At 45.1% G+C, this 21798-nt stretch overlaps 1 protein-coding gene across 3 annotated transcripts in view; it reads right to left on the bottom strand.

The window, feature by feature from the left end:
• Positions 1 to 21798, bottom strand: part of LOC138178073 (Krueppel-like factor 6) — a 275863-nt gene that overhangs the window by 24381 nt on the left and 229684 nt on the right. For 2 of the 3 annotated variants that reach the window (XM_069109536.1, XM_069109546.1), the window contains exons 2-5: positions 5020 to 5193; positions 4640 to 4885; positions 3434 to 3645; positions 2585 to 2811 (exon numbers count right to left, since the gene is read on the bottom strand). In XM_069109536.1, coding sequence (XP_068965637.1) covers positions 2585 to 2811; positions 3434 to 3645; positions 4640 to 4885; positions 5020 to 5193 — 859 coding nt within the window. The remainder of the gene's footprint in view (positions 1 to 2584; positions 2812 to 3433; positions 3646 to 4639; positions 4886 to 5019; positions 5194 to 21798) is intronic. The other variant, XM_069109553.1, reaches the window with a different exon arrangement.

The following is a 21798-nucleotide window of genomic DNA, read 5'->3' as shown; positions in this document are numbered from 1 at the left end:
CGCACGTGTAACTATTCACGTGCGTAAATATATGTGGACGCGTATACACGTTTAATCACTTGTACGTACAATATTACAGGGACGAGGGCGCGCGTGCTCGCAGCGAAACGCGCCGGGATCCGATGTAATGATGGAGCGGATTTTCAGATAAATTTATGAAAGACACGATGCATGTGAAATGAATCGCCTGATTAAATATTTGACGGCTACCCGCCAGGTCAACGATGTATTTTACCGTTGAAGAATTTACATCGAATCGAATTCGATCAATTCGACTTGCGTTTCACGTCAAACAACATTTTGAAATTCGGAACATGGTAATTTGAGTGGCATTTCAAAACGAAACATTTTACAGAGCATTAGAGGTAGTTACGAAACGTAAGTAGAATGTGAACTGAACTGGCCAGGCCAACGGGTTTAAAGTCTAGTGCAAACGAACAATGCGATACTGTTGCAATTTAGTACTGCACTTGCATTCCCGTCATCAGGAACACAAAAAAAAATAACCGATGCTTCTACATATGTATATGTAAGAACACCAAGAGTGATTTTGTAGACATGGTATCAACGTACGCAGATAATTACGCGCGTGTACACCTGAACGCGTATCTGCTCCCGCCGAAGGGATTTGAAGCGTAAAGAAACAAAAAGCATGAAAAGAGAAGGGATGAAGGGGGTTGCAAGCGGAACGAGAAAGAGGAGAATCCTCGTTAATTACAGTCCTCCGCCATCACCTGCTGCCGCAACCAACGGGGAATAACCGCGAGACGAAGAAGAGAGAAGCGGTATCTGCATGATAATAACATGTTCGGTCAGTTCCTCGCACAAAGTGACGCAACTTACCGAAGTGACGGGGATGTTGGAAGATTATTCATGTCTCACATGTTTCGTTCGTTTCCTCGTGATGAATGTTTAGATGAAACAGAGAAGCGTGCTTTTTCGAAAATTATCTTTGCATACTCAGTATGCCTAAATAAGCAAACGAACGAATAAAGATGGTTCAGGGTAGTAAATATTAAGTATTTGATTTTGAATAAATTCTAAACGAGGAATCGTAGAAAACCAAAAGCGTAGATCGAGTTTCCTTGTATACATTTTATCATAACTACAAAATCATATCCAATTTCTGAAAACCATCTTTTCACTCGAATATCTCGTACGATAAATAATCGCGATAGCTATATCAAAATCCGATTAAACGAAAATCTTTACCACGAAGCAAGCCGCCTTGTTACATTCTCATTAGGAGATAAGCGCAATTTAAGTTGTACCGCGAAATGCAAAGAACGGTTATTCTCTCTATCGATCGAAGAAAACACGGGTAGGCTGATTCGATGGTATTAAACATGTATCATCCGGTTTCGCGCACATGGGCCTCGCATTCATCCGGTTTGCGTACACGATTCGAGTACCCCAGAGCCGTCGTACAAGCCGAACAGGCTCCCTTAATTCGGCTTCGTAATTAATTATGCATTGTTATTTACCGCGATAAGGGAGACAGGGAACGCGTCGGGGAATTTATCCCTGGTTGCTCACCGAGATACGTCCGCGATTGTTTCCCGTCCGTTCCCCACCGTCAGACGCCAGGGATAATCGCGTGACTAACGATTAACTGAATCGCGAAGAAAGGGCGCGCGGTGTCGCGTGAAACGCGCAAAATTATCGAGCGACCGCACGGTATCGTACAAAGACAGACGCGTTCTGTAACGTTTATTAATGGCCAGCATCGGTACATTTGATAATTGGTAACGCGCGTCACCTTAATTACAGAAAGCGTGATGAATGTTCGTAAGAACCGAAGGAATACTTTACACTGCCTGGTCATCGAATTAGAATCGCTAAAAACTTTCCAACATTTTTCATTTTCTTTTTTATTAAACTGAAAGGAACGAATGAACTCTATAATAGCGAAATGTATTAAGTACTAAAGTGTTATACACGTCTTAACACTTTGTGTTTTCTTCTATTTGCCTTGATTATGTACTTTCTAACGCGCAATGATGTGCTGTGTAATTTATGTTTTCATTATGACAATGTTAAATGATCTGGGATGGGTGCACGTGTGACTTGAATGGATTCTAATCATTTTCAGTGGCAATAGAAATCGAATCATTTGTATGACTATTAAATATCTTTTGATGGAAGAAACTCTGTCATTTGTGACAGAGCGTCAAAAATGAAATTTTACCTATGTTTCTAATTCGATGATCAGTGACTACACTCGGTCATTATCGCAAGCTCTATTCAACCGATGGTACAAATACTACGAAGTGACATGAAAGAGAATAATCTAACGGTATTCGTTTCAAGAATTCTTCTATAATTCTTCATTCGCTAATAACAGCTTGGTAGGTAAATACAGCCGAAAGGAAAGTTAAAACCATCTCTCAAAGAAACTCTCGAGGGAATGTTAATCGAAGTCTGAACGCTCTGTTTCCAGCGCAATACTCGACCCCATCGATCGCTCTGTTCCGGTCAAACTTTTTGCCCCATTAAATCTCTCTCTTCGACTCTAATCGCAAACTAATCGATCGCTCGCAACTGGTAGGTGCCGTGAAAAACGCGGTTAGGAAGGATCACTCACCTGTGTGCGTCCTCTGATGGGCTTTCAGATGCGAGCTCTTGGTGTATACCTTCTTGCAACCCGGAAATTGGCATTTGTGTATCCTGCGCTTCGTATCAGGTGGACTGTGCTCGTGGCTCCTCGCGTGGTGCCTGTTAGCTACGGTACTCGCAGCTGCAGTTGTCCCTGCGTGTGCATGTTGCGTGCCAGCAACTGCGGGGTAACCATTCGCTGTGACGGAGATCAGTCTGTAAGAAAAACAGAGGCATATCAGAATCATGCTTCTTGCATCTCAAGTTTAAATTGACCATAAAACTGTCTCGAACTTTTTATTCGAGGGTTTCGCGTGCAACCGATCCTGTTTGATGACTCGGTTATTTTAACGGATATTTTCCAGAATTTGTTTGATGTGGCTAGCACCGGTAGTGGAATTTGTGAAAATAGAAATTGTAGCGAAGGTATAGTTTCCAGGTCATCGATTTCCAGGATTTACATATTATCGAAGTTCACGTAAATGCTAAAAGGCCGCCTCTTTATTTACTTGCCGCGCGGTTTTACGATGCATCATCAACCAAGACGAGCGCATACATTTCGACGAAATAGAAAAAGTTGGTGAATTCGTATAGAACTGTCGTTAATCATTCGGCCAATCTTCCAAGAAAATTTCGTCGATGTAAAAGTAACTCGAAATTAAAGTTAAACAACTTCGTGCTCTACAAAACTGAAATGTTCTACCTTCGTTATCCTTAATTATCCTCTTCTATCTACCCTCCTCCATAATTATTATCCTTAATTCAACTACTTCTTAATTCTAAATATCTCTCAAAGTTCTTGGTAAATTGCAAAAATTTTTAGTGAAAAATCAGTTACCTTGCGACACCCTGCGCGTTGCTGGTGGTAACCCTGACGATGGCGCTCCTGCCGCCCGTCCCATGAAGGTTGAGGTTCTGCACATCGAGCATCGAACTCCCGCTCGACGAGTGACTGGAGTTGGAATGACCTTGACCCGAGCCCGGGCTCGACGGTGGTGTCAGGATTTGACCTTCGCTTTCGCAGCCGCTATCCTCTTCCTCCTCGATTTCCTGGTGCCGGGTAACATAATTCATTACGCAACGGGATTACGACAACGGGTGGAGGCCTCTGATTAAAGTGCAAGCAACTGGTTAAAACGGTATCGAACATCGATATCGGTACCGCGGCCTCGCGCGTGAATCGATCAGTGCCAAATGACCCCGTAAACGGATTACACATAGCTGTGCGTATGTAAACGCGTGCCGCATGCACGTGTGCACGAATTACACAGGTTCACATAGCCGGTAGAAAATAGGAAGAATCGTTATTTGTATAACAGCCGGTGTTTGACGGTAATTGAAATTTGACGGGCATTGTGCGCGCGATACGTCGGAACGATACCGCACGAAAAAGGGTGGGGGCGATACAACTGAACCTGTAAACGCAGGTGTTCTTGTCGCGGCATACGCACCAGCCGCGATAATTAATTTCGTTTGATCGTTCCTTTCGTGGCATTCGGGCCGTATTAATCGCCTCGCTCAAAACTCGATGGTCGAAACTCGTTGGCAGATGGAACAAAAGAAAAACAAAAGAAGCAACATATAATGCTGTGGTTACGATGGCTGCATGTTCTGACGAACTGTCGTTCTGATGAATGAAGCAACCGAGGAATGAGGTAGCCAGTGCCGCAAAAATCTGTGTATACGAAGAATACAGACGAAGAAATATACATAAGTAGAATTTAATATATAGTTAATAATATAGTTAAAATGAGGAACGATCTATTCGATCCAAAGCCTTAGTAATATGTGATTGATTAGAGAAGATAATGAAGATCTAAGCTTGCTCTTATACGAAAAACAAAAACAGTGACCTATCGTATCTTTCTTCTGGGATCTTTGCATAATTGATTTCTTAAGGTATTTAATAGAACGTTGAGTCGCCAGAAAACGCATCCATTGTAACTATAGCCTACATACATACATCATAAATTCAAGATAAAAGAACACATCATTGCAAACAGAAAATTCGAAAGATTCGCATGCATATCCGGCTGGGACGCACCTCGTGTTCCTCGTCCTCTTCGAGGTCCTCGCTGGGTTCTTTCTTGAGAATAAACGCCGTGCACGAAACGGAGGGCGAACTATCCCAGGACAGTGCCGAACACGCCGAACTCGATGACGACATCGACAAGGAATCAAGGTGCCGGTCCAGGAGATCCCTATCGCGGCCGTTGTGGTTGTGATCGCCTGGACTGAACTTTATATCGTCCAGACAGAGCGTTTCCCTGTCTTCCGACGACGTCGTCACCTGTGTCACGCGAACACCGAGGTTAAGAAGAAAGAAACGACTTTGACACGTGGCTCCAGACATACTCGAAGCGAGTGGAACTTGGCGGACGATCCTATGTGGAGGCATTTTATGGCTTCGATGCAGATACTCACCTCCATTTTGATTGGCGATTCGAATTGTGCGTTGGTGGTGCCGGTGGACGCTGTCCACGAGATAGGCGGCGCCCTGAAGAGGTTCCAGGGTGCCGTATCTAACTCTGTGGGCAACTTTTTGTACGACTGCAGCTTCGGCTCGTCCTTCAGGTACCTCTCCATCTCGTAGCATGTCTGGAATATAATACATCAGGAGTTAGTCACTTTGAAATACTCGAAAGCTTTGATTAATCTACTATAGTGGCACATAACTGTGAAATCAAATTCTTGGCTGCCTATATTTCTATATATTTACTTTATTTACTTATGACGATCATTAATTTCCGTGTATGTTTCAAACTAAATTAAAAAGTTGTGGTTATTACTAATCCTTTTCTTGCATTATGATTATAAAGGCTGAAATTCATTACACGTTGAAGATTACGAATAACCTCACGCGATGTTGAATAAAAAGAAGGATTATAAAGTTATTATTATTAACAGCCAGACAACAACAGCGATTTTTTCCTAAAATTCGGTGTACAAAGGAACGCGATTCTAACGAAGGGCGTGACAAACCGCACGGCTCGAAATCGTGGAAGGTGCGATGCGAACTATCTTTCGAGCGTCGTGGACGTATCGGAAGTCTGGCGAAACCTTTCGATCCGATCGCGAAGCAAACACCTGCGGCGACGCGAACTTCTCGAGACAGCGGCGAAATTATCTGCAGCAGCCAAGCGGTCGTGTACGCGAAAACACATCGACGTCTTCATCGTCGTCGAAACAGCTACTCGCGAGTTACCGAACTTCCCTCCCTCCGCCTGCTTTCTCTCTCTCTCCTTCCCCCGTAGGCTGTGCCAGTTTCCTACAATTCCTCGGAGACGAAGTGCAAAGTTATGCTACTTCGGTCTGCATGAGGAATTGTGCGCGAGCTATGCCCGCAATGAGATTACGTCGCCGATGACTTGCTTCTGCGCGAATCCTCTGTCCCCTCAGGTCCTGCTTGTCCGGTTACTTTAATGGATCTCTCCCTCTCCCATTTCCGTTTTAATATTTTAATAAATTTCCCAAGAATTCTCGAGGTCGCGATAGATGTTTCATGCGACCTCGATGGCAGGAAATTTTAATAGAAACGCTCAAGATCTAATGAAGAATAGACCAAAATAGATGGACTCTATCAACGTTCAAGATGAATGTCCTTTGTATATTGAAGCTCGGTGGTTTTAATAAAAGTTTCGTTGATCTTCAAGGTGAATTTTCATTACAACCGCTGTCATCGTGGCTGTGTTCTCTCCGCTAGAATTATTCAGCCACCCTCGAAGTCGAGTCTCGTGCTCAAGACGATTCCAAGAAGACGCAAGGAAACGGCACCGAGTATTTCGCTGTCGCAAGATTTTCACGCTGCTCTATTACCGGGTGAGGGGTATTAATTATTGGCAACGCGATCTTCCAACAGCGGTTGAATTATGCGGTCGACACGAAGCGAGACGTTTTACTCTCCTTACTTGCCACAGGCTGCGCCGCGATAACTGCTAACCGTTCCCCGTGTACCAGACCGCGTCTTCCTTCGGGCATTCTCTGCCAATTTATTACCGCAGCTAACGGTTAGCAGCGACGGCGACGGTTTTGTCCGACGGTTTCACGGATGAAACCACTTATCTCCATCGCAGCCGTGCTATAATTCCTCTTTTCTATAAGCCCACTTTAGGGCCAGCCGATAATGGTAACAAAGACGCGGGAGAACGAGGATTGGAAGCTACTTTATTCCAGCTGCATCGAACCAGGCCCTTCTCTTTCCGGCAATTTACACCGTGGAATGTCCTCGAGTTTTGATAACTCGATAGTCAAACTATTAGAGCAATCAATTACTATCGAATTCCTTAATAATACACAGATTATCACATTTTTATCTTCTACGTATCTCGAATAATTTTACCAAAGACTCGTAGCAATGAATTATTTATTTAGTTATTTAACAGATATAAAGAATCTGTAATGTATTAGATCTGTAATGTATTAAGAATACCGGACATGACAAAAATTGACAAAGTGTAATTTTCGTTGTGAGCCCCTCTAACTATTTACGACCACCGATTGACCATTCGAAATGCTTGACACGCGCGAACGAATGAAATTCTCGTTCCTGGTGGCACACGAAAATCAGGAAATTCGATTAATCAGCGAACAACGTCCATTACCGGTTTTTCTTCCTTGCAGCGTGAGCCACAGAGGAAATTCAGAAATTGCAGTCACGATACAAGGGCGGGAAGGTTGGCGCGCTGTAATTATCCACGCTGTACCGACCGATCACTATGATACCGGGGATTTCCCGATCATTGTAACGCTAATTAAAGCGGAGAGACGGCACGCAGGTCGCGGTTGCAACATCGTCGTTGCATTTTGATGGCCAACGGTAATAATCGTTCTATGAATCTGCATGTATATACCGAGAGAGCCGTGACCATAAATTGCTGGAGCGAATTGACGGGCAAGAGGTGAGCTACTCTTGCGCGCGCATGTTGTAAATATAATGAGAAGCCTGCATTGTAAAATTTGACACGCGGAACCGATGAATTACAAATAGTAGTCCCGTTACAATTACCGGCCAGCCGACTCTTGATCTCGTTACGTTCGATGGAATTATCGCTGTCGAATGACATTCGGCGAAATTAGCATCGAATCGACGCTCGTCAATTGCAAGAAACGTTCACGCGGTTAATCGATTAAAGCAACTCGTTATTATCTCTTGATCTGATGAGAAATATCCAGTATTAATGAAGTTTATTTACCATTTATTTCATACCTGTATTAAGATTAAGAATTATAGACGAGATAGAGAAGAGTATGTTCTGATTAATAGCATTTGGTGACTCCTATAACGGTCAATGCGTTGACAGTACCTAAATTGTAGCAAGGTAATAGCACAGTTCAATAAAGTTCAGGAAGATTTAAGAAGATGGCTAGTTTGCTCGGAGACTAATCGCCCGGATGGCATTCACGTTGCTTCGGGTTGAAATTAAACCAGATGGAAGTTTGTCAAGTTGACGTGTAGGGATTTTTCGGAAAGCGGGAAAAATGGCGACAGGAGGAAGTTACAGGGCTCCGTCTAATATCGTTGCTCCCTTCGGCAAGAAAAATAATCATTCTCAGACTCCTTCATTATTCACGATTAAAGTTCGTCCAGGAAGTTCGCGGAAGCGAGTAACGGCGTTAATATAACTTGGGAAAAGAATTTTATCACCAACTCCGGAATCGTTCCTTCTCCCGGTTACTTGACTCGCTACTAATCGACATTGGGCCATTATAACGCTGTTTCATGCTGGTCGATCGAATTCGACCAAAAGTAGATATCAATGAAAATCAATAAAACTTTAAGCAAATATTCAGACTATCTTCTTACGAAACTTTACTGCATTCCAAGCCAAACAGGTATGTTTAAAAAGTTATATTCAACATTATCCACAACGTGACACTTTCACACGTGACGCTGAGGTTTGCAGTGAGACAATGGTCTGAGGCATACGTGACCGTGAAATACGAGAAGGTACGCCGGTGTTCACGATAGTTCCCGTTGTAAGCAATTGCAGGACAAAAAGGAATTGAAGAAAGATATCATTAACTCCATCTGATTCAAAATACTGTATAATAATTCCAGAATATACTGCAAGATCTATAGATTGGTGGATTACACAATCGTTACCATAATGATTTTCCATTGGACAGAAACATAAGCGACCGAATCACGAAATGCTCCATTACGCTTTTATCGATAACAGTGATAACCCCATAAGCCGTCGCCGTTGGATTTACGAGGCATACACCGTTGTGTATTTGCCGGATGAAAACGCGTTCGTTTGATGATTAAACAGCGATCCTCCTGATGTGAATCCAACACCGAGGTCATTACTATGCATAAGGTAAACGACGTTCGTTCCTCCGCATTGAAAAGACTGCTGATATAATTCATAGGTTCCACGTGCACGTGACGTTAAGTTTCATAGAACTTCCATCAAAGAACTGGATTGTTTCGACTTGAATGTCACATCTGCTGGAATCTACGCGGCACTTCTTATGCAAAATAGATGAATAATAATTAAAAAAACGACATCTGGTTTTGACATGGAATTATTGTTATTGCATATATTACGCGTTTAGTGTGAGGTCTACGAGATCGCTAATTATGACTATACTTTCATTCAAACATTCCAGATTCATGCTTCGCTCGTACGTTCGTTGATTTGAAACCAACTTCTACAAATACGCATGATACAATATATGTATTCACAATCGTAAGACGTCCATATTTTCTTCCATAACCTACAGATCCTATAAAACATGTCCAATCGAATGGCGAGAAACATAAATTTATGACAAACCCCTATTACTCTATCCCCTCACGAATATATCCTTTCGCCAAACAACCCATACGAAACTGCTATCGATCGTTGGACGTCTATCAGTAGAAACATCTACGTTTGATCCTCTCTCTAGTATCCCTGGCCTTCATCGATACGACGCTTTTCCAGGGAGCCGCTCTAATGCGCGCTCGAGAATCGGACGGATTATGGAGGAAAATCAAGGAACTGGAACACACAGGCGAGACGTGGCGCGAGTCGGTAATATCCTTGTGTTGTTCTACGTCTCCAAATCTCTCGAATCGGATGCGAACTGATCGTAATGGGACAAAGCACGTGAAAACAGAGGATCTGGGAAAGATGTGTGACGCATGACTGAAGCACTGTGTAAACGAGTAGTTGTACGTGACGCGATTCTCCGCAGACTTGGTTACCGTTGTAACGAGCCCGATTCCGGGAAGCACAAAGCCAACTTCCCTGTGCTCATTCATAACCAGAGGAAAACTTGAAGAGGAATCCGCTTCCTTCGTGCTAATGCTTCGCTTTGCCATCTTCTCCGCACACTTATTTTCTGGCTATCCCGCTGGCGGCGAATTTGAGGTATTCTCCGGTTCCCTCTTCTACGTATAAAAGTACCTTTTCGACGTAAAGACGCGCCTTGTTCGTATTATCGTAGTATCTCAGGAATTTCAGTTTTCGTTATTACATTTACTGTTCCAAATTATAGTCTGGAAAAAGCATGCTTGGATAACAAGCTTTCTGTTATCTTCCTCCCATATAGGGGAAACTAAATCGTGGAGCTAGGCCAAAACATATTACATGTCACCAGCGTGTTTGTTACCTGAATATACAACCAGGATGTTCATAAGGGCTAATTGTAGGCGTAGATACACATCCCTCGTGGATACCATATCTCCCAAAATTACAATACAGTTTAGCTTGAGAGTTACGTGTAACTTCGTTCCTCGGAGTCTATGTTATAACAAAAAAAATTATCGAAATATACTATAAATATAACTGTCAGAGATCCTCATTCTATAAATGAGAGAAAAGAGCAAAGAATACAATAAACAAAGACATACAGATTACAAAATGTCCCTTTCTAACCTAGAAGCTTTCAATCTATGGTGCCATCTGACCGAAAGAGGGGAAAAGAATCAGCTGAGATCAAGGATCCCAAACGACGTACGATTTACGAGAGACTTTGGCGATAACGGTATCAGCGAAGAATCCACGTAACAAAATGGTCAATTCGTGTCGAAACACAGGCAGCAACAAACAAGCAAGGAAAAGATAAAAAGAGGGGAAACTAGCCTTGTAACGGAGGGAAAAGAATGATCGTCACTGCGAGCTAGACGAAGAACACGTGGAAAATGACTCGCGCTTCCAGGATCCCGTTATCGAGGCACTCGTAGATCCGACTGAACTTTCTCTCCGACGCAATTCAGCCTCTTTTCGATCCTCCTCGTTCTCCAGAACTTGGAATCTCGCGTTACTCAGCCTGCGGTGACGCTTTGACGGTAATGATCAGAGAACCTGGGGGACTTGGCAGTAACAGTAAAATAAACCACTCTCGAGAGGACGCGTCTCAGACGGTGAAAACATTGGAAACGCGAGGTTGAAGAGGCAGAACAGACATTAGAGATCGTGATGGACGAAGGAAGGGGTAAGGAAAATCGGCTTCGGGCTTTGGAAACCGAATAAAGGCAGGACAGAGTTTAACGTTTACGCTGTTGAAATATTTGGACGCGTTCCGGTCTTGAAAGAAGATGATCCACTTTGTCGGATGGATAGAATACGAAAGAAATACCGTTGGACTTTGATACCACGATAGGATTTGACGGCGACGATTTTCGACTGATCAGATTCGATGTGGAGACCTCAAACTCGTGGGACCAAACTTTAAACTCACCGGATGCACGGGGGTTAGTGACGGAGGTGGGCTCTAGGGGACCTAATACGGATGATCCTAAACACGGCGATACTGATGTGAACAGTCCACACATGGATAATCTAATATAAACCCCTAACCTAATATTAAATATTAGTATACCAAGAGTTTCTAATTTGATAGATATAATTTAATAAATTCGAGAAAGATATTTTAAAGTTACAGTTTCAGAATATTCGGAATATTGAGATTCAAAAAGTTTGAGTGGACCTACAGCGTCACCATGATTCACGAAAAGTGTTTACGAATGGTTTCAAGATTAAGAAACAGAATAAGATGACTTCATAGTTATAAAACTCTAAAATATTCAAAGTATTCCTAAGTGTTCAAATGGATTTCAAAAGTTCAAATGGACCTACAATATCTAGTCATTATGATTCACAAAGGTTGAAAACCTACAACAACCGAGTGCAGCCGAGATTATCACTATTCCAGTATCCTTAAATTCCTCAGACACCACCCACGAGCAAAGTTCCTCGAGATAAAGTTCTTCGAACTCGCAGTTAGGCGATCGTCTGCCTTAAATGACGATCGGAAACATAGCGTCCCTGTGACTGGTCTACGGGCTTCTTTTGTGTCCGGTTGCACATGGTGGACGCGAAGTTCCGCAGTAATTTCGCAGTGCTGTCATTAACAGAATCCGTGGCCCGGTCGAGAGAAAATGAATGATAACCCGGGTCGGTCTGGCGCGCAGAACCATCAATGCTGTTCAGCCCTCCTGCGGAGGCCAACACGGTGGCAGGCTGCCAAATCGTTAAAGAGATTCCCGCAACTTTAAGGGTGCCGTAAACCTGCGAATTTATCTCGTCCTTTCCTCCTACTTTCTCGACTTCATACCAATGGACATCCCCTTCCCTTTCGCAAAATTTCGACGAAAGCATCGCACGGTCCTTTCTCTTCTCGCCTCTGTGCTCTCTCGTTTGTTTCTCTTGGTTAAGCGAAGGAGAGAGAGAGAGAGAGAGAGAGAGAGAGAGAGAGAGAAGGACGAAGAAGGGGCGGAGTCAGGTGCATTCCACGGATATCAGGATTTCGGTCGGTGGAACTGATTAAATGGAATATATCGTGTCCTGGTTCCGTGCCACGTACACGTACGCTACAATCGCAGGAGATACGAAACCGCACGGCGACACTTTGTCGCGCGCCGGACAGGATTTACGATCACGGCCCTTTAGGCGTTTGAATTACTGTCTCGATTTTACGAAATCGAGAGAACCGTCGAATCACCAGACGCCATGCCAAGTTTCCTTCTTTACACGTGTACATACGTACGCGTACATCGGTTGAAACGACCATTGCCAGATTTATCGCGCTCGCACCATGGAGATCCGAGAGTTTAGTGATTAACGATTGCGAGGGATGATTGCTGCGTTTTCGGGCTATATTCATAGGCTAATGCATTTCCATCATTTCGTAGTCAACGTTGAATTTGCACGAAATATTTGATGCTCTCGAATGTTGAAAGTCTATTCGCAGAAATAAAATGATCAACGTACTATAAAGTTACTTCAGACTTTTCATAATTATCTCTAGTCCGCATATAATTAAACGTAACCGGCTATAACGTCAACAGAGCGAATTAGCATGAAAACGGCGTCAATTTACTTCCAAATCCCCTAAATTGCATCGCACATACATAGTCTCGTTAATCGAACGACATTCCTTGCCCCTGAAGCGTTCGCGACGTTTGTACCGATACACGACTACATTTCAACGACGCGCCCTAAGCCTGCGCCCCCGACAGTCTCTGGAGAGCATCAGCGTTCCATTCAGAGGCTCAGTCTCCTAATTCGATTATGAATATTCGAGTGAACGTCGAAACTCCCCTGTTTGAACTCGATCGAGCGGCCTTCAGAAGCGCTTCCGCGTGGACGGCGTTAGGATTAGACTTCGAGACAAAGCGAGACAATCGCTCGAAGACACAGTTTATATGCACTTGGACTAACGTGAAATTTCACCGAAGCTCGAAGCTTTCCTTCCAATTGAAAATGCAACGGAACGTTGTCGTGCGTGTAGCGTGACCCAGGGTCAGGGTTAACGACGCTAACAAGCCGTGACTGACTGACTTACGACTAATTCAACCGTTCCCTCGTGTACGAACAGATGCCAGGCACAAGCCTCGTTTCGTCGATGGAACGCGATGCGGGTTGTGCTAGCTTTGGTCTCGTTAGGGTGCGGTCCTACGAAAGGCTGCAATTGTTTGTTATTGTTGTGACGTCACCTCGTTAAGAGCGGCCGCGCGTCTACTCTCGTTAGACGGTCATTTGTAACCCTCCGCGCGAGGGCCGCGATTGGGAAACGCGGGAAACCGAGCTGGAATGCGGTTGAATTCGCTCTGTGAGATTCAAGCGCTCGACGAATTCCTCCGTGGATGCTTGATGGAGCTAAATTGATTCGGGACCCTTTTGCGTTGACGGCGTTACGGTCGATGATGGATGGAAAGGCGGAAAAAGGGGGATGAATGCGCCGGTAGATCGTAGATCCTGGATTTCGTGTCTCGCAGCAAACCATCGAACACTTTAAACGATCCATCTTGCTCCTGTAAGATTTTGCAGCGATATATTTTGACAATTATTACGTTCACACCTAGATCAAAAATCGAATACCGTCACTCTAGCAACATTTATCAGGAAACTCTTACGAATATACCATACACGTTATACAAAAGTTCCTGAAATTCATTAGTTCTGCGAGGAAACACCACTGACACGATCACATTTGTTAAAACTGGAAATGCACATACAAGTTACGAGTCCACCGTGGCAGGAAAGATAAATGGTTTCCGAAAGTTTTCGGAGATTCGATTCGAAGACGCTCTATCGAGACGATCGATCCGACAGGCCCAACGTCCAACCAATTAACTATAACACACGTTTCTAACAGCGAACGCAATCAAGCACGGTACGTACAAGCAGCATCAATTCCGGCGACAGGCCGTTTTATCGTGGTATCAGAGGGGGCAGGTAATAGCGTTGGCTAAGCAAACAGCCGATTTTTATTAGCCTTCGTGGTCCCTTTGTGAGCGGAGGAGCTTATCGTCAAGGAGGAATACTCTTGCGTTCGTCCTCTCCTCCGTCTATCTCCTTGTCATTGTCTCGTCCTATCCTCCGACCTCTCTTCTCGTCTTCCAGAAGGAACGTTTCAAAGCCTCGGCATCAGCCCTTACGAAGATTCGGGGACACGACGAGAGGGATCAGTGCCAAGGATCATAGGGTTCAAATTCTCGGAAGAACCGCAAACTAACTGGCTTTTCGTTGTACAACCGAGATCAAAAAGATTTCCAGCCGTCACCACAGGGGACGCATGCTCGCCTCGTCTACGCGGTATATAACCTCGATCCGAACTGGAGGCTTCTTTTCTACGCGAGCTGCTCGTTCCCGAAGGCGCTCTTACCGTCATGCCACGCAATCTTCTCCGCTCCGGAGCAAATCGAGCAAAAACTCGTCGTCGCCCTTGAAACCATCGTAGCTCTGACTTTCCCCGAGATCGTTCTTGCATTCCTTCAGATTCTTTTACGGTGGCTCCCACCCCTTCCGCTACGCCGTGATCGTCCACCTATTTTATACGTTTCCACCCCAACTACCGTCTAGGGATTTCGTCTCTTCGCTACTCTGGTTGCGTGTTCTTTCCACTTTGGTATTATAGGTGCTTCGTGCAGGTATCTCTTGGAATAATGACTTTTTGGTAATTTTGATGATTAAAAAAAAAGAACTGAGAAATTGTTTATCGAGATATCAATCTTGAAAGCGTTTCTTGCCTTAGGACATGACTACAAGCAATTTATTACTACGGTTACTTTATCGCAATAGCTCTAATATTCTTCATGAACATTAATTTATTGGGAGAGACACAATGAGGTCGTTATTTTGTAGATTGTTAATGGAGCTATGAAGACTTACCATCTTTCACGCAATCCATTACTATACGTATACTTCAGATAAAGAGTTTCTACGTCGAGAAAGTAATAAAATTGCAAAAGTTATATCCTTGTCGTTATATTCATACACTGCAAAATTAACTAACTAGAATATTTTAATAATTCATGAACAATAATTCGCGAAGAATAATACTCTGTTTTCATCGTGGTCGTTGAATAATCGCTATTGAAGTATCAACGAATCAAAAGTCGAAGCACGATCGCGGCGAGAAATTAAAGAAATTAAATCTCTCGGGAATTGAGATAAACAAATCACAAGTCACGCTCGCGAACGCAACGCGAATCTGTCGGCCATGCGTGCGGGGCCGTTCGACCATGCCGCTTTCATCGAATTCGACAGCACCGGCCGGAAACGAATCGGTGGAATGGGGTAAAATGCGCGGTGGACGGTTCATTCGTTGTGAAATACGCTTCCGTCGTGCGTCTGTTGCTCTCACCGTCGCGAAAGGAACTTCTCTATTCACGATGAATGGCCGCAACGAGCGCGTACAGGTGTCGATACGTCATGGTTTGCGGCTTCGAACAGCAGAGGCGCGGTTGCTCGATATGAAAAGAAGATATCGATCTCCTGATCGACCACGATATTTATAACACAATTTTTTGAGAATATTTCTCTTTTGTTAAACTGCTGTTAATTGGAGTTTTTGTGTCTTTTCGGAAAAGTAACGGCAGCAAGATAGACTTAACGGAGGACTTATCCGCCTAAGAAGGCTTAAGGGATCTGAATAAAAGCTTCAGAAAAAAAGAAAAACTCCAGTTCGATCACGGTACCAGAAAACGGGTAGTAAAAGTTTGGACCATAAAGATCCAGGACGATAAAAATCAAGCTAGAATCTGACAGTAATGGCCTGTGGAAATTTTAAAAGCCACCTCGGTCCGATTACGACGATAACTCTGTCCTCGTTCGTAGAGATTCCTGACGATCCATATAGACCTGGACCTGGCGAGTCGTGCAACTTCGTGTTCGCGAGTGTTCAATGCAACGATATTTACGGTAGGCCGGGAACCGCGAGCGATATCGGCCTTATCTGTATTCACGAGCACGATATAAATTGCATAATAAATCGCGGCGCAACGTCGCCGGAACGAACGTCTATCGCGCATCTAATTGGTTTACGTGTATCGTACGTAGACCTGGTACCGATACGCACGAAAAGCGGAAGGGAAATAGAACATACCGAGAGGCGGAGAAGAGAACGAGGAAACCGGAGACGACGTCGAGCGTCTAACTAAAGTTAGCGGAGAGGATATGCTGTAGGAAAGGAGGCTGGAAAGTAGAAGGTGACTGTGTAAATTGCGAAGGCTTGTTGGACGTGGCAGGAGCATCAGAAACCGTCGAGACGAAGCGGAACAGAGCACGAACAGCCGTCGTTTCTGGATCGTCTTTTTCTTTTTTCCGTCGTGCTCCATTCGGCCTTCTCGTTCGCCAGCCAGTCTCCCTTAGGGAGACCGCCATTGAAAACGCGACTTCTTCCTTCCCTCCTTTGCTCTATCCCGTGGTGTGCTTCTTTTTCTCTCATTATCCTCTTCCTTGCTTCATTCTTCGGTCGCGAGAATCGGAGCGTTCGCGTACGGGTCTATCGGCTTCTTCTTCGCCTGGCGAACCGGCGAACGAAGCAGCTCGGTCGTTCGCTCGTCGTAAATCTGCGTAATGAGGCGTGTCGAAAGGCAGCTTACTAGATGAACTATAATGCCACCAACTGACGATTGGTTCAGCCTCTTTCATGCTCTCCACATTCACCGAAGATTCTTTCAATATCCTTCCTTTCTCGTCGGGCGTCGAACCTACCTCCTCCGCCTCCTGCCTCGTTCCTCGTTATTTCTACAATTATCCCGGAGGTTTTCATCCAAGCTGCGGAGGAATTTTCATTAGCCTGCGGCAACGGGACCGTGGCCAGATGGCCCCCGAATGGAAATTTTATTGCGCGCGCGTTACCAACCAGAGTTAATTTAACGATAGTATCGATGATACAGGAAAATATAGTCGAACGACTATAGGAGCCGAAGTTACATGGTCGAAAAAATTCGCGGATAGTTGGGATCAGGGAAAAGTCGCGTCTCGAAAGCACCTTTAAAGAGTTTGTTATTATGCCAATCTAAACTCGCGAAAGAAAATTTCCATTATTCGAGTCTCTAATGATCGAACATCGATTCCAACTAGAAGCATACACAATCCGAACTTCGGTTTCCGCGTCTGGCAGACGACCGTAATCATTTCGCTTCAGACCGCGGACAATTGATTCGTCGTCAGTGAGAAGAAAGGGTCGGTTAATTCATTAAAAATGCTTCCACGAACGCGGCGTCCTGGAGAAGGGTATCGAGGAAGAGGATCCCCGCAAAAATCTTGGTTCCACGCGGTTGAATAGCACGGATCCCGAAGCAACAACGGAGGCGGCGGCGGCACCGGTAGACATTATTAAATTACATTTAGAAGCGTGGAGCGGGGGTGTCGGAGGAGGAAAAGTGACGGAGTAGGGACAAAGAGGGCCGGCGCGCGCTCGCGGCTGTATATATTAATTTGCTGCCGACAATACATATTCAAGTTGGAATTCATACGCTGTCAGAGGCAGCGCTCGGTCGACTGAATAGATAGACATTATGGATGTCATACGGAAGCAGGAGTGGCGCGAAGCGAGAGAGGGACGCGCGACGTATGGGAACGTACGTTTCGCGTATGGTTCACGCTCGTATGGCTGTACGAGCCGCGACAGGGACGGATAAACACGACGAAAGAACGGGTACGACGTAGAGAGGAGAGCAGGATAGGAAGAGCGGATGCAGAAACGAGGGAGCACAGAGCGAAAGAAAGAGAGAGACGGATAGAGAGGAGAGAAACTGCATTGCACGTTCCATCGTGACGTGACATCCTATTCGAGAACACGCGCCGCATGTAACAAGCGGTTCCGAAACTTCTCCGGTAACCGTCGAACGAGGCTACCTGCATTTTACATCCGCCGTTTATTGCGCGGTTGCGCGGAAACGTGCCGCGAAAAACGCGACACCCTGTCTTCGGCTTTTAATCCAGGCGCGCGCCGGTCGTTCGATCGTTACTAGGATGAACCGCCGGTGTTTTGCGGATGAACGTGGCTGAAAGGGAGCTTGAAAAACGCGATATCGCTCCGTTGCGTTTTTACAAAACGGAAGGGCGTGGAGTGATCGAATTGCTGGACTTGGCAGCTGGATTTGCTGTTCGAAAGAGGAGGTCGGGTGTGCGGAATCTGGTTCTTATTGGAATCAACGTGTGTGCGAAAATGGCAATTTCCTCTTCATAGGCAGTTGATCTAACAGGATTATCTAACGGATTAAACAGGATTATTTAATTCTAGATAGGTTAAATTAGAATCATCGTGTATTTTCTTTTAATGTCGAATAGGAAGGAAAGGGGAGGATTTCTCGTTAGAATTTTTTACAGGATCGAAAGGATAGTTGTTAAATCATCCTCTTTTTTTATACAAGGATATACGCTGCTGGAACACCTCTTCCGAAGTCTATCACTCATAAAGTACCCGCCGGAAAGGCCATTTCGTCGAACGCGCGGCGAATGCTGGCGAATCCTCACACCCGTAGCCAAAACGGAGGATAAATCGCCGGTACGTGAATCATCGACGATATCGATCTCTTCCTCATTCGTTACCAGTCCATAAGCTCGCGCCAACCGTTTCATCATCTTTCTATTGAATTAAGTAAACCGTGACTAGAAACAGGCTTGAATGACGCGAAATCTAACTGTTAGACGAGATACGGAGAACAACGTCGGTTCGAGTGCGAATTTCAATTCCGATTTGAATTAAGATAGGCTGAATTAGATTAATAGCTGGTATTTTATCCGCGTACTCAGCAGCTTTCATAGATGCTATCAAATAACAAGGAAAATCTAATTACGCCGAAAACTTCACGAAAGATTTCCGTTTCTGTAACGATTTCGTCGTACGATCGAACAACGTTCATACGAACCGCTAACCTTTCTCTGGATTTCTGGCCCCGAAGGTTCGTGAATCCAGCGAGGTGGAAGGAAAGAAACCACGATGGGCCCCGGGCCAACGCACAAAGAAGCAGAAACTCGCCCGCGAATATACGAACGCGTAAATCACCGCGCACGGAACCGCGAGGGAAAAGTTCGGGTCTGTTACTCCGGTTCAGCGACGAAGCCGGAGGCCATAACTTTAAGCCGCTCGACTTGCTCTACGACGACGACATCCACGAGGACGAGGACGAGGATGGAACGGAGGAATCGAGACGCGAGCTCGACTTTCCCACACGGTTCCGGTGTTCCATTTACTCGAGGCGCGCGTGAAACGGACAACTGCTACCGTGGCTCGTGCCAGGAGAACTCGTTCCATGAACACGACTTGGCAGATTTATCACTCGCTACCTCCTTGGAATCTTTTCTAGCATTCTTGGAAGGATCTGACAATGAGTTAATTGACGAGGATGGCGTTCTTGTCTCGATAAATTCTTTACTCAATTGGAGAAATTATCCAGAATATATTTCGCAGAATCAGGAGCTTTTAGCGTTTATACAATTTCATATACAGAATGTATGACTGGAAGTGAGTACTATGTACAAACGTCGATAACAACGAAAGTATGAACCATAGAATTACAATTCCAACGCTTCGCTATTTTTTACAGCTCTTTCTTTGTTTCTCCTATCGTAATCTAACTGCAAAATCAACCACCTCACTCAACCAATCCTTTCAATTACGAATCTTCGATCCAGAATCCCTTCGGGTGGTCTGAAAAACCACAAGACTCCACGACATAAAGTGGCGGCGCACTTCGTGACCAGCACGTGTATAGCGCTACGCAATCGTGACGCGGCCCGTTCACTTTCGTGGCCCGACCATTTACGGTAGGGCGTGCGTGAAAGTCGGGAATGTCGTGGTGTATCGGGGACGATGGCACCGATTACATCGATCCCGGTGATTATTCCGCGAGGGCCCGCTCGTGTAACCGTGGGCTTTCATCCTCTACTCTCGGTGGCTCGTTCATTGTCCCGGGCTGAGTTGAATCGCGCAGCGACCGACCACGCACGTGCACGACGAAGCCTTCGTGCCACTTTCAACGCGCTGATATAATGGGGCCAGGTAGAATTCTACACGACGCGCGCGCACAATGAGACCCCGGTCTCTCGGCTCCGGTCCCTTCGTTGTAACACAATGGACGTAGTCCTGCCACCTCTTGAAAAGGAAAGTTATGTTTTCTCGCGACGACTCCGGGTCATATTTCTGGGGATAATGGCCGAAATCGGTGGAGATTTCGGTCACCTTTCTTGCTCTCCTCTGGCCTGGAAATTTTTGGTACCAGAGACCAGCCATGTATATGGAAGAGTAAATAGTGGGACGTAGAGTTTTATGCTGCACGCGCCAGTATTTTATCGTTTAATCTCGGCTGACTACTGTTGACCTTATTCTACTTTTCTGCAAGTTTCCGTGTTTTATCTGTAGAGGGACGTTGAGACACGGAAAAGAAAAATTATAAATCTTCGTAAAAAGGCATTCGCTGTAGTTCGTGGCGCGGTATAAACGAAACTTCTCCAGGTATGTCATAATTCGATGTTACGTAAGAAACCGGTTGGAAGCGTGGGGCCAACCTTGAGAAACCCTCCGAGAAGAAATCGATCATTCCCCCGATTGCGGACCCAAAAACGGGCAAAGGAACGGTCTCGGAACGAGATGAAAGTGGAGCGAATATACATATACACGTTACTTTTGGGATATATCGGCAAAAACGTGAACTTTGTACGTAAAATATACGCACGATTTGTCCATAAATCTTTCGTACACAAAATCATTATTCTTTCACTCGTGTTTGGACCTACTTTCGCATTAAATAACAAGCGGTACCCCGTCAAAGAAGATTAATAGTAACCTACATAGAATTTTCCAAAGAAAAAGAAACTAAGAGTCTAAAAACTCTCTAACGAGTTAACGAATGTTGCCACGAAGTCGCGCACGCGACCTCTTTATTTATAGGAGTTACCTCTCGTTCCAGACCGCGTCGCTTGGTTTTCCATCTTCCTGCGGGCTCGCGACCGGACACGCTCGCTCCACTTTTTCTCCTTTTTTCTCACCCTAGCGTAATTTATTCCCCGTGAAAAAGTTCGACGATAAATTCAACTTTCAGCGTTTCTGCATCGCCACCCCTATAGCAGGCTGACATTGCCTCGTTAACGACTCGATTAGCTCACGTGCTCGTCCATTTCCCTCTGCCTTCGTTTTCCCTCTTGCTCGCCGGTCGATGCATAATTCAAGCGTTATATGGGCCGCTGTGAGGCAGAGCGCGATCGATTCGACCGCTTAGGCCGCTGTCTGCTCTAAGGCAAACTACTTCTAACGCTTTGCGTTGCCCGTTAATGGCTGTTTGCGTCGGACATAAAGTATGCGCGCGATCGTTGCGCTGCGCACACGCCAAGAAAGGCAGCAATTAAGCCGGACTACGTAAAAATCATGAGTACGGTTACGAGTTAACTGGTTGCACGATCAGCTTCTACCCCCAACGTGAAAAAATTGCTGTCACCGCGGATTTCTCCGGGCACGCGGCGAATTTACCTCATTTTA

Source organism: Bombus flavifrons, chromosome 1, assembly GCF_040668555.2.
Source record: "Bombus flavifrons isolate JBK064 chromosome 1, iyBomFlav1_principal, whole genome shotgun sequence".
Lineage (NCBI taxonomy): Eukaryota > Metazoa > Arthropoda > Insecta > Hymenoptera > Apidae > Bombus > Bombus flavifrons.
Note: the sequence above shows the minus strand (reverse complement) of the source record. Positions and strands in the feature narration are given on the sequence as shown.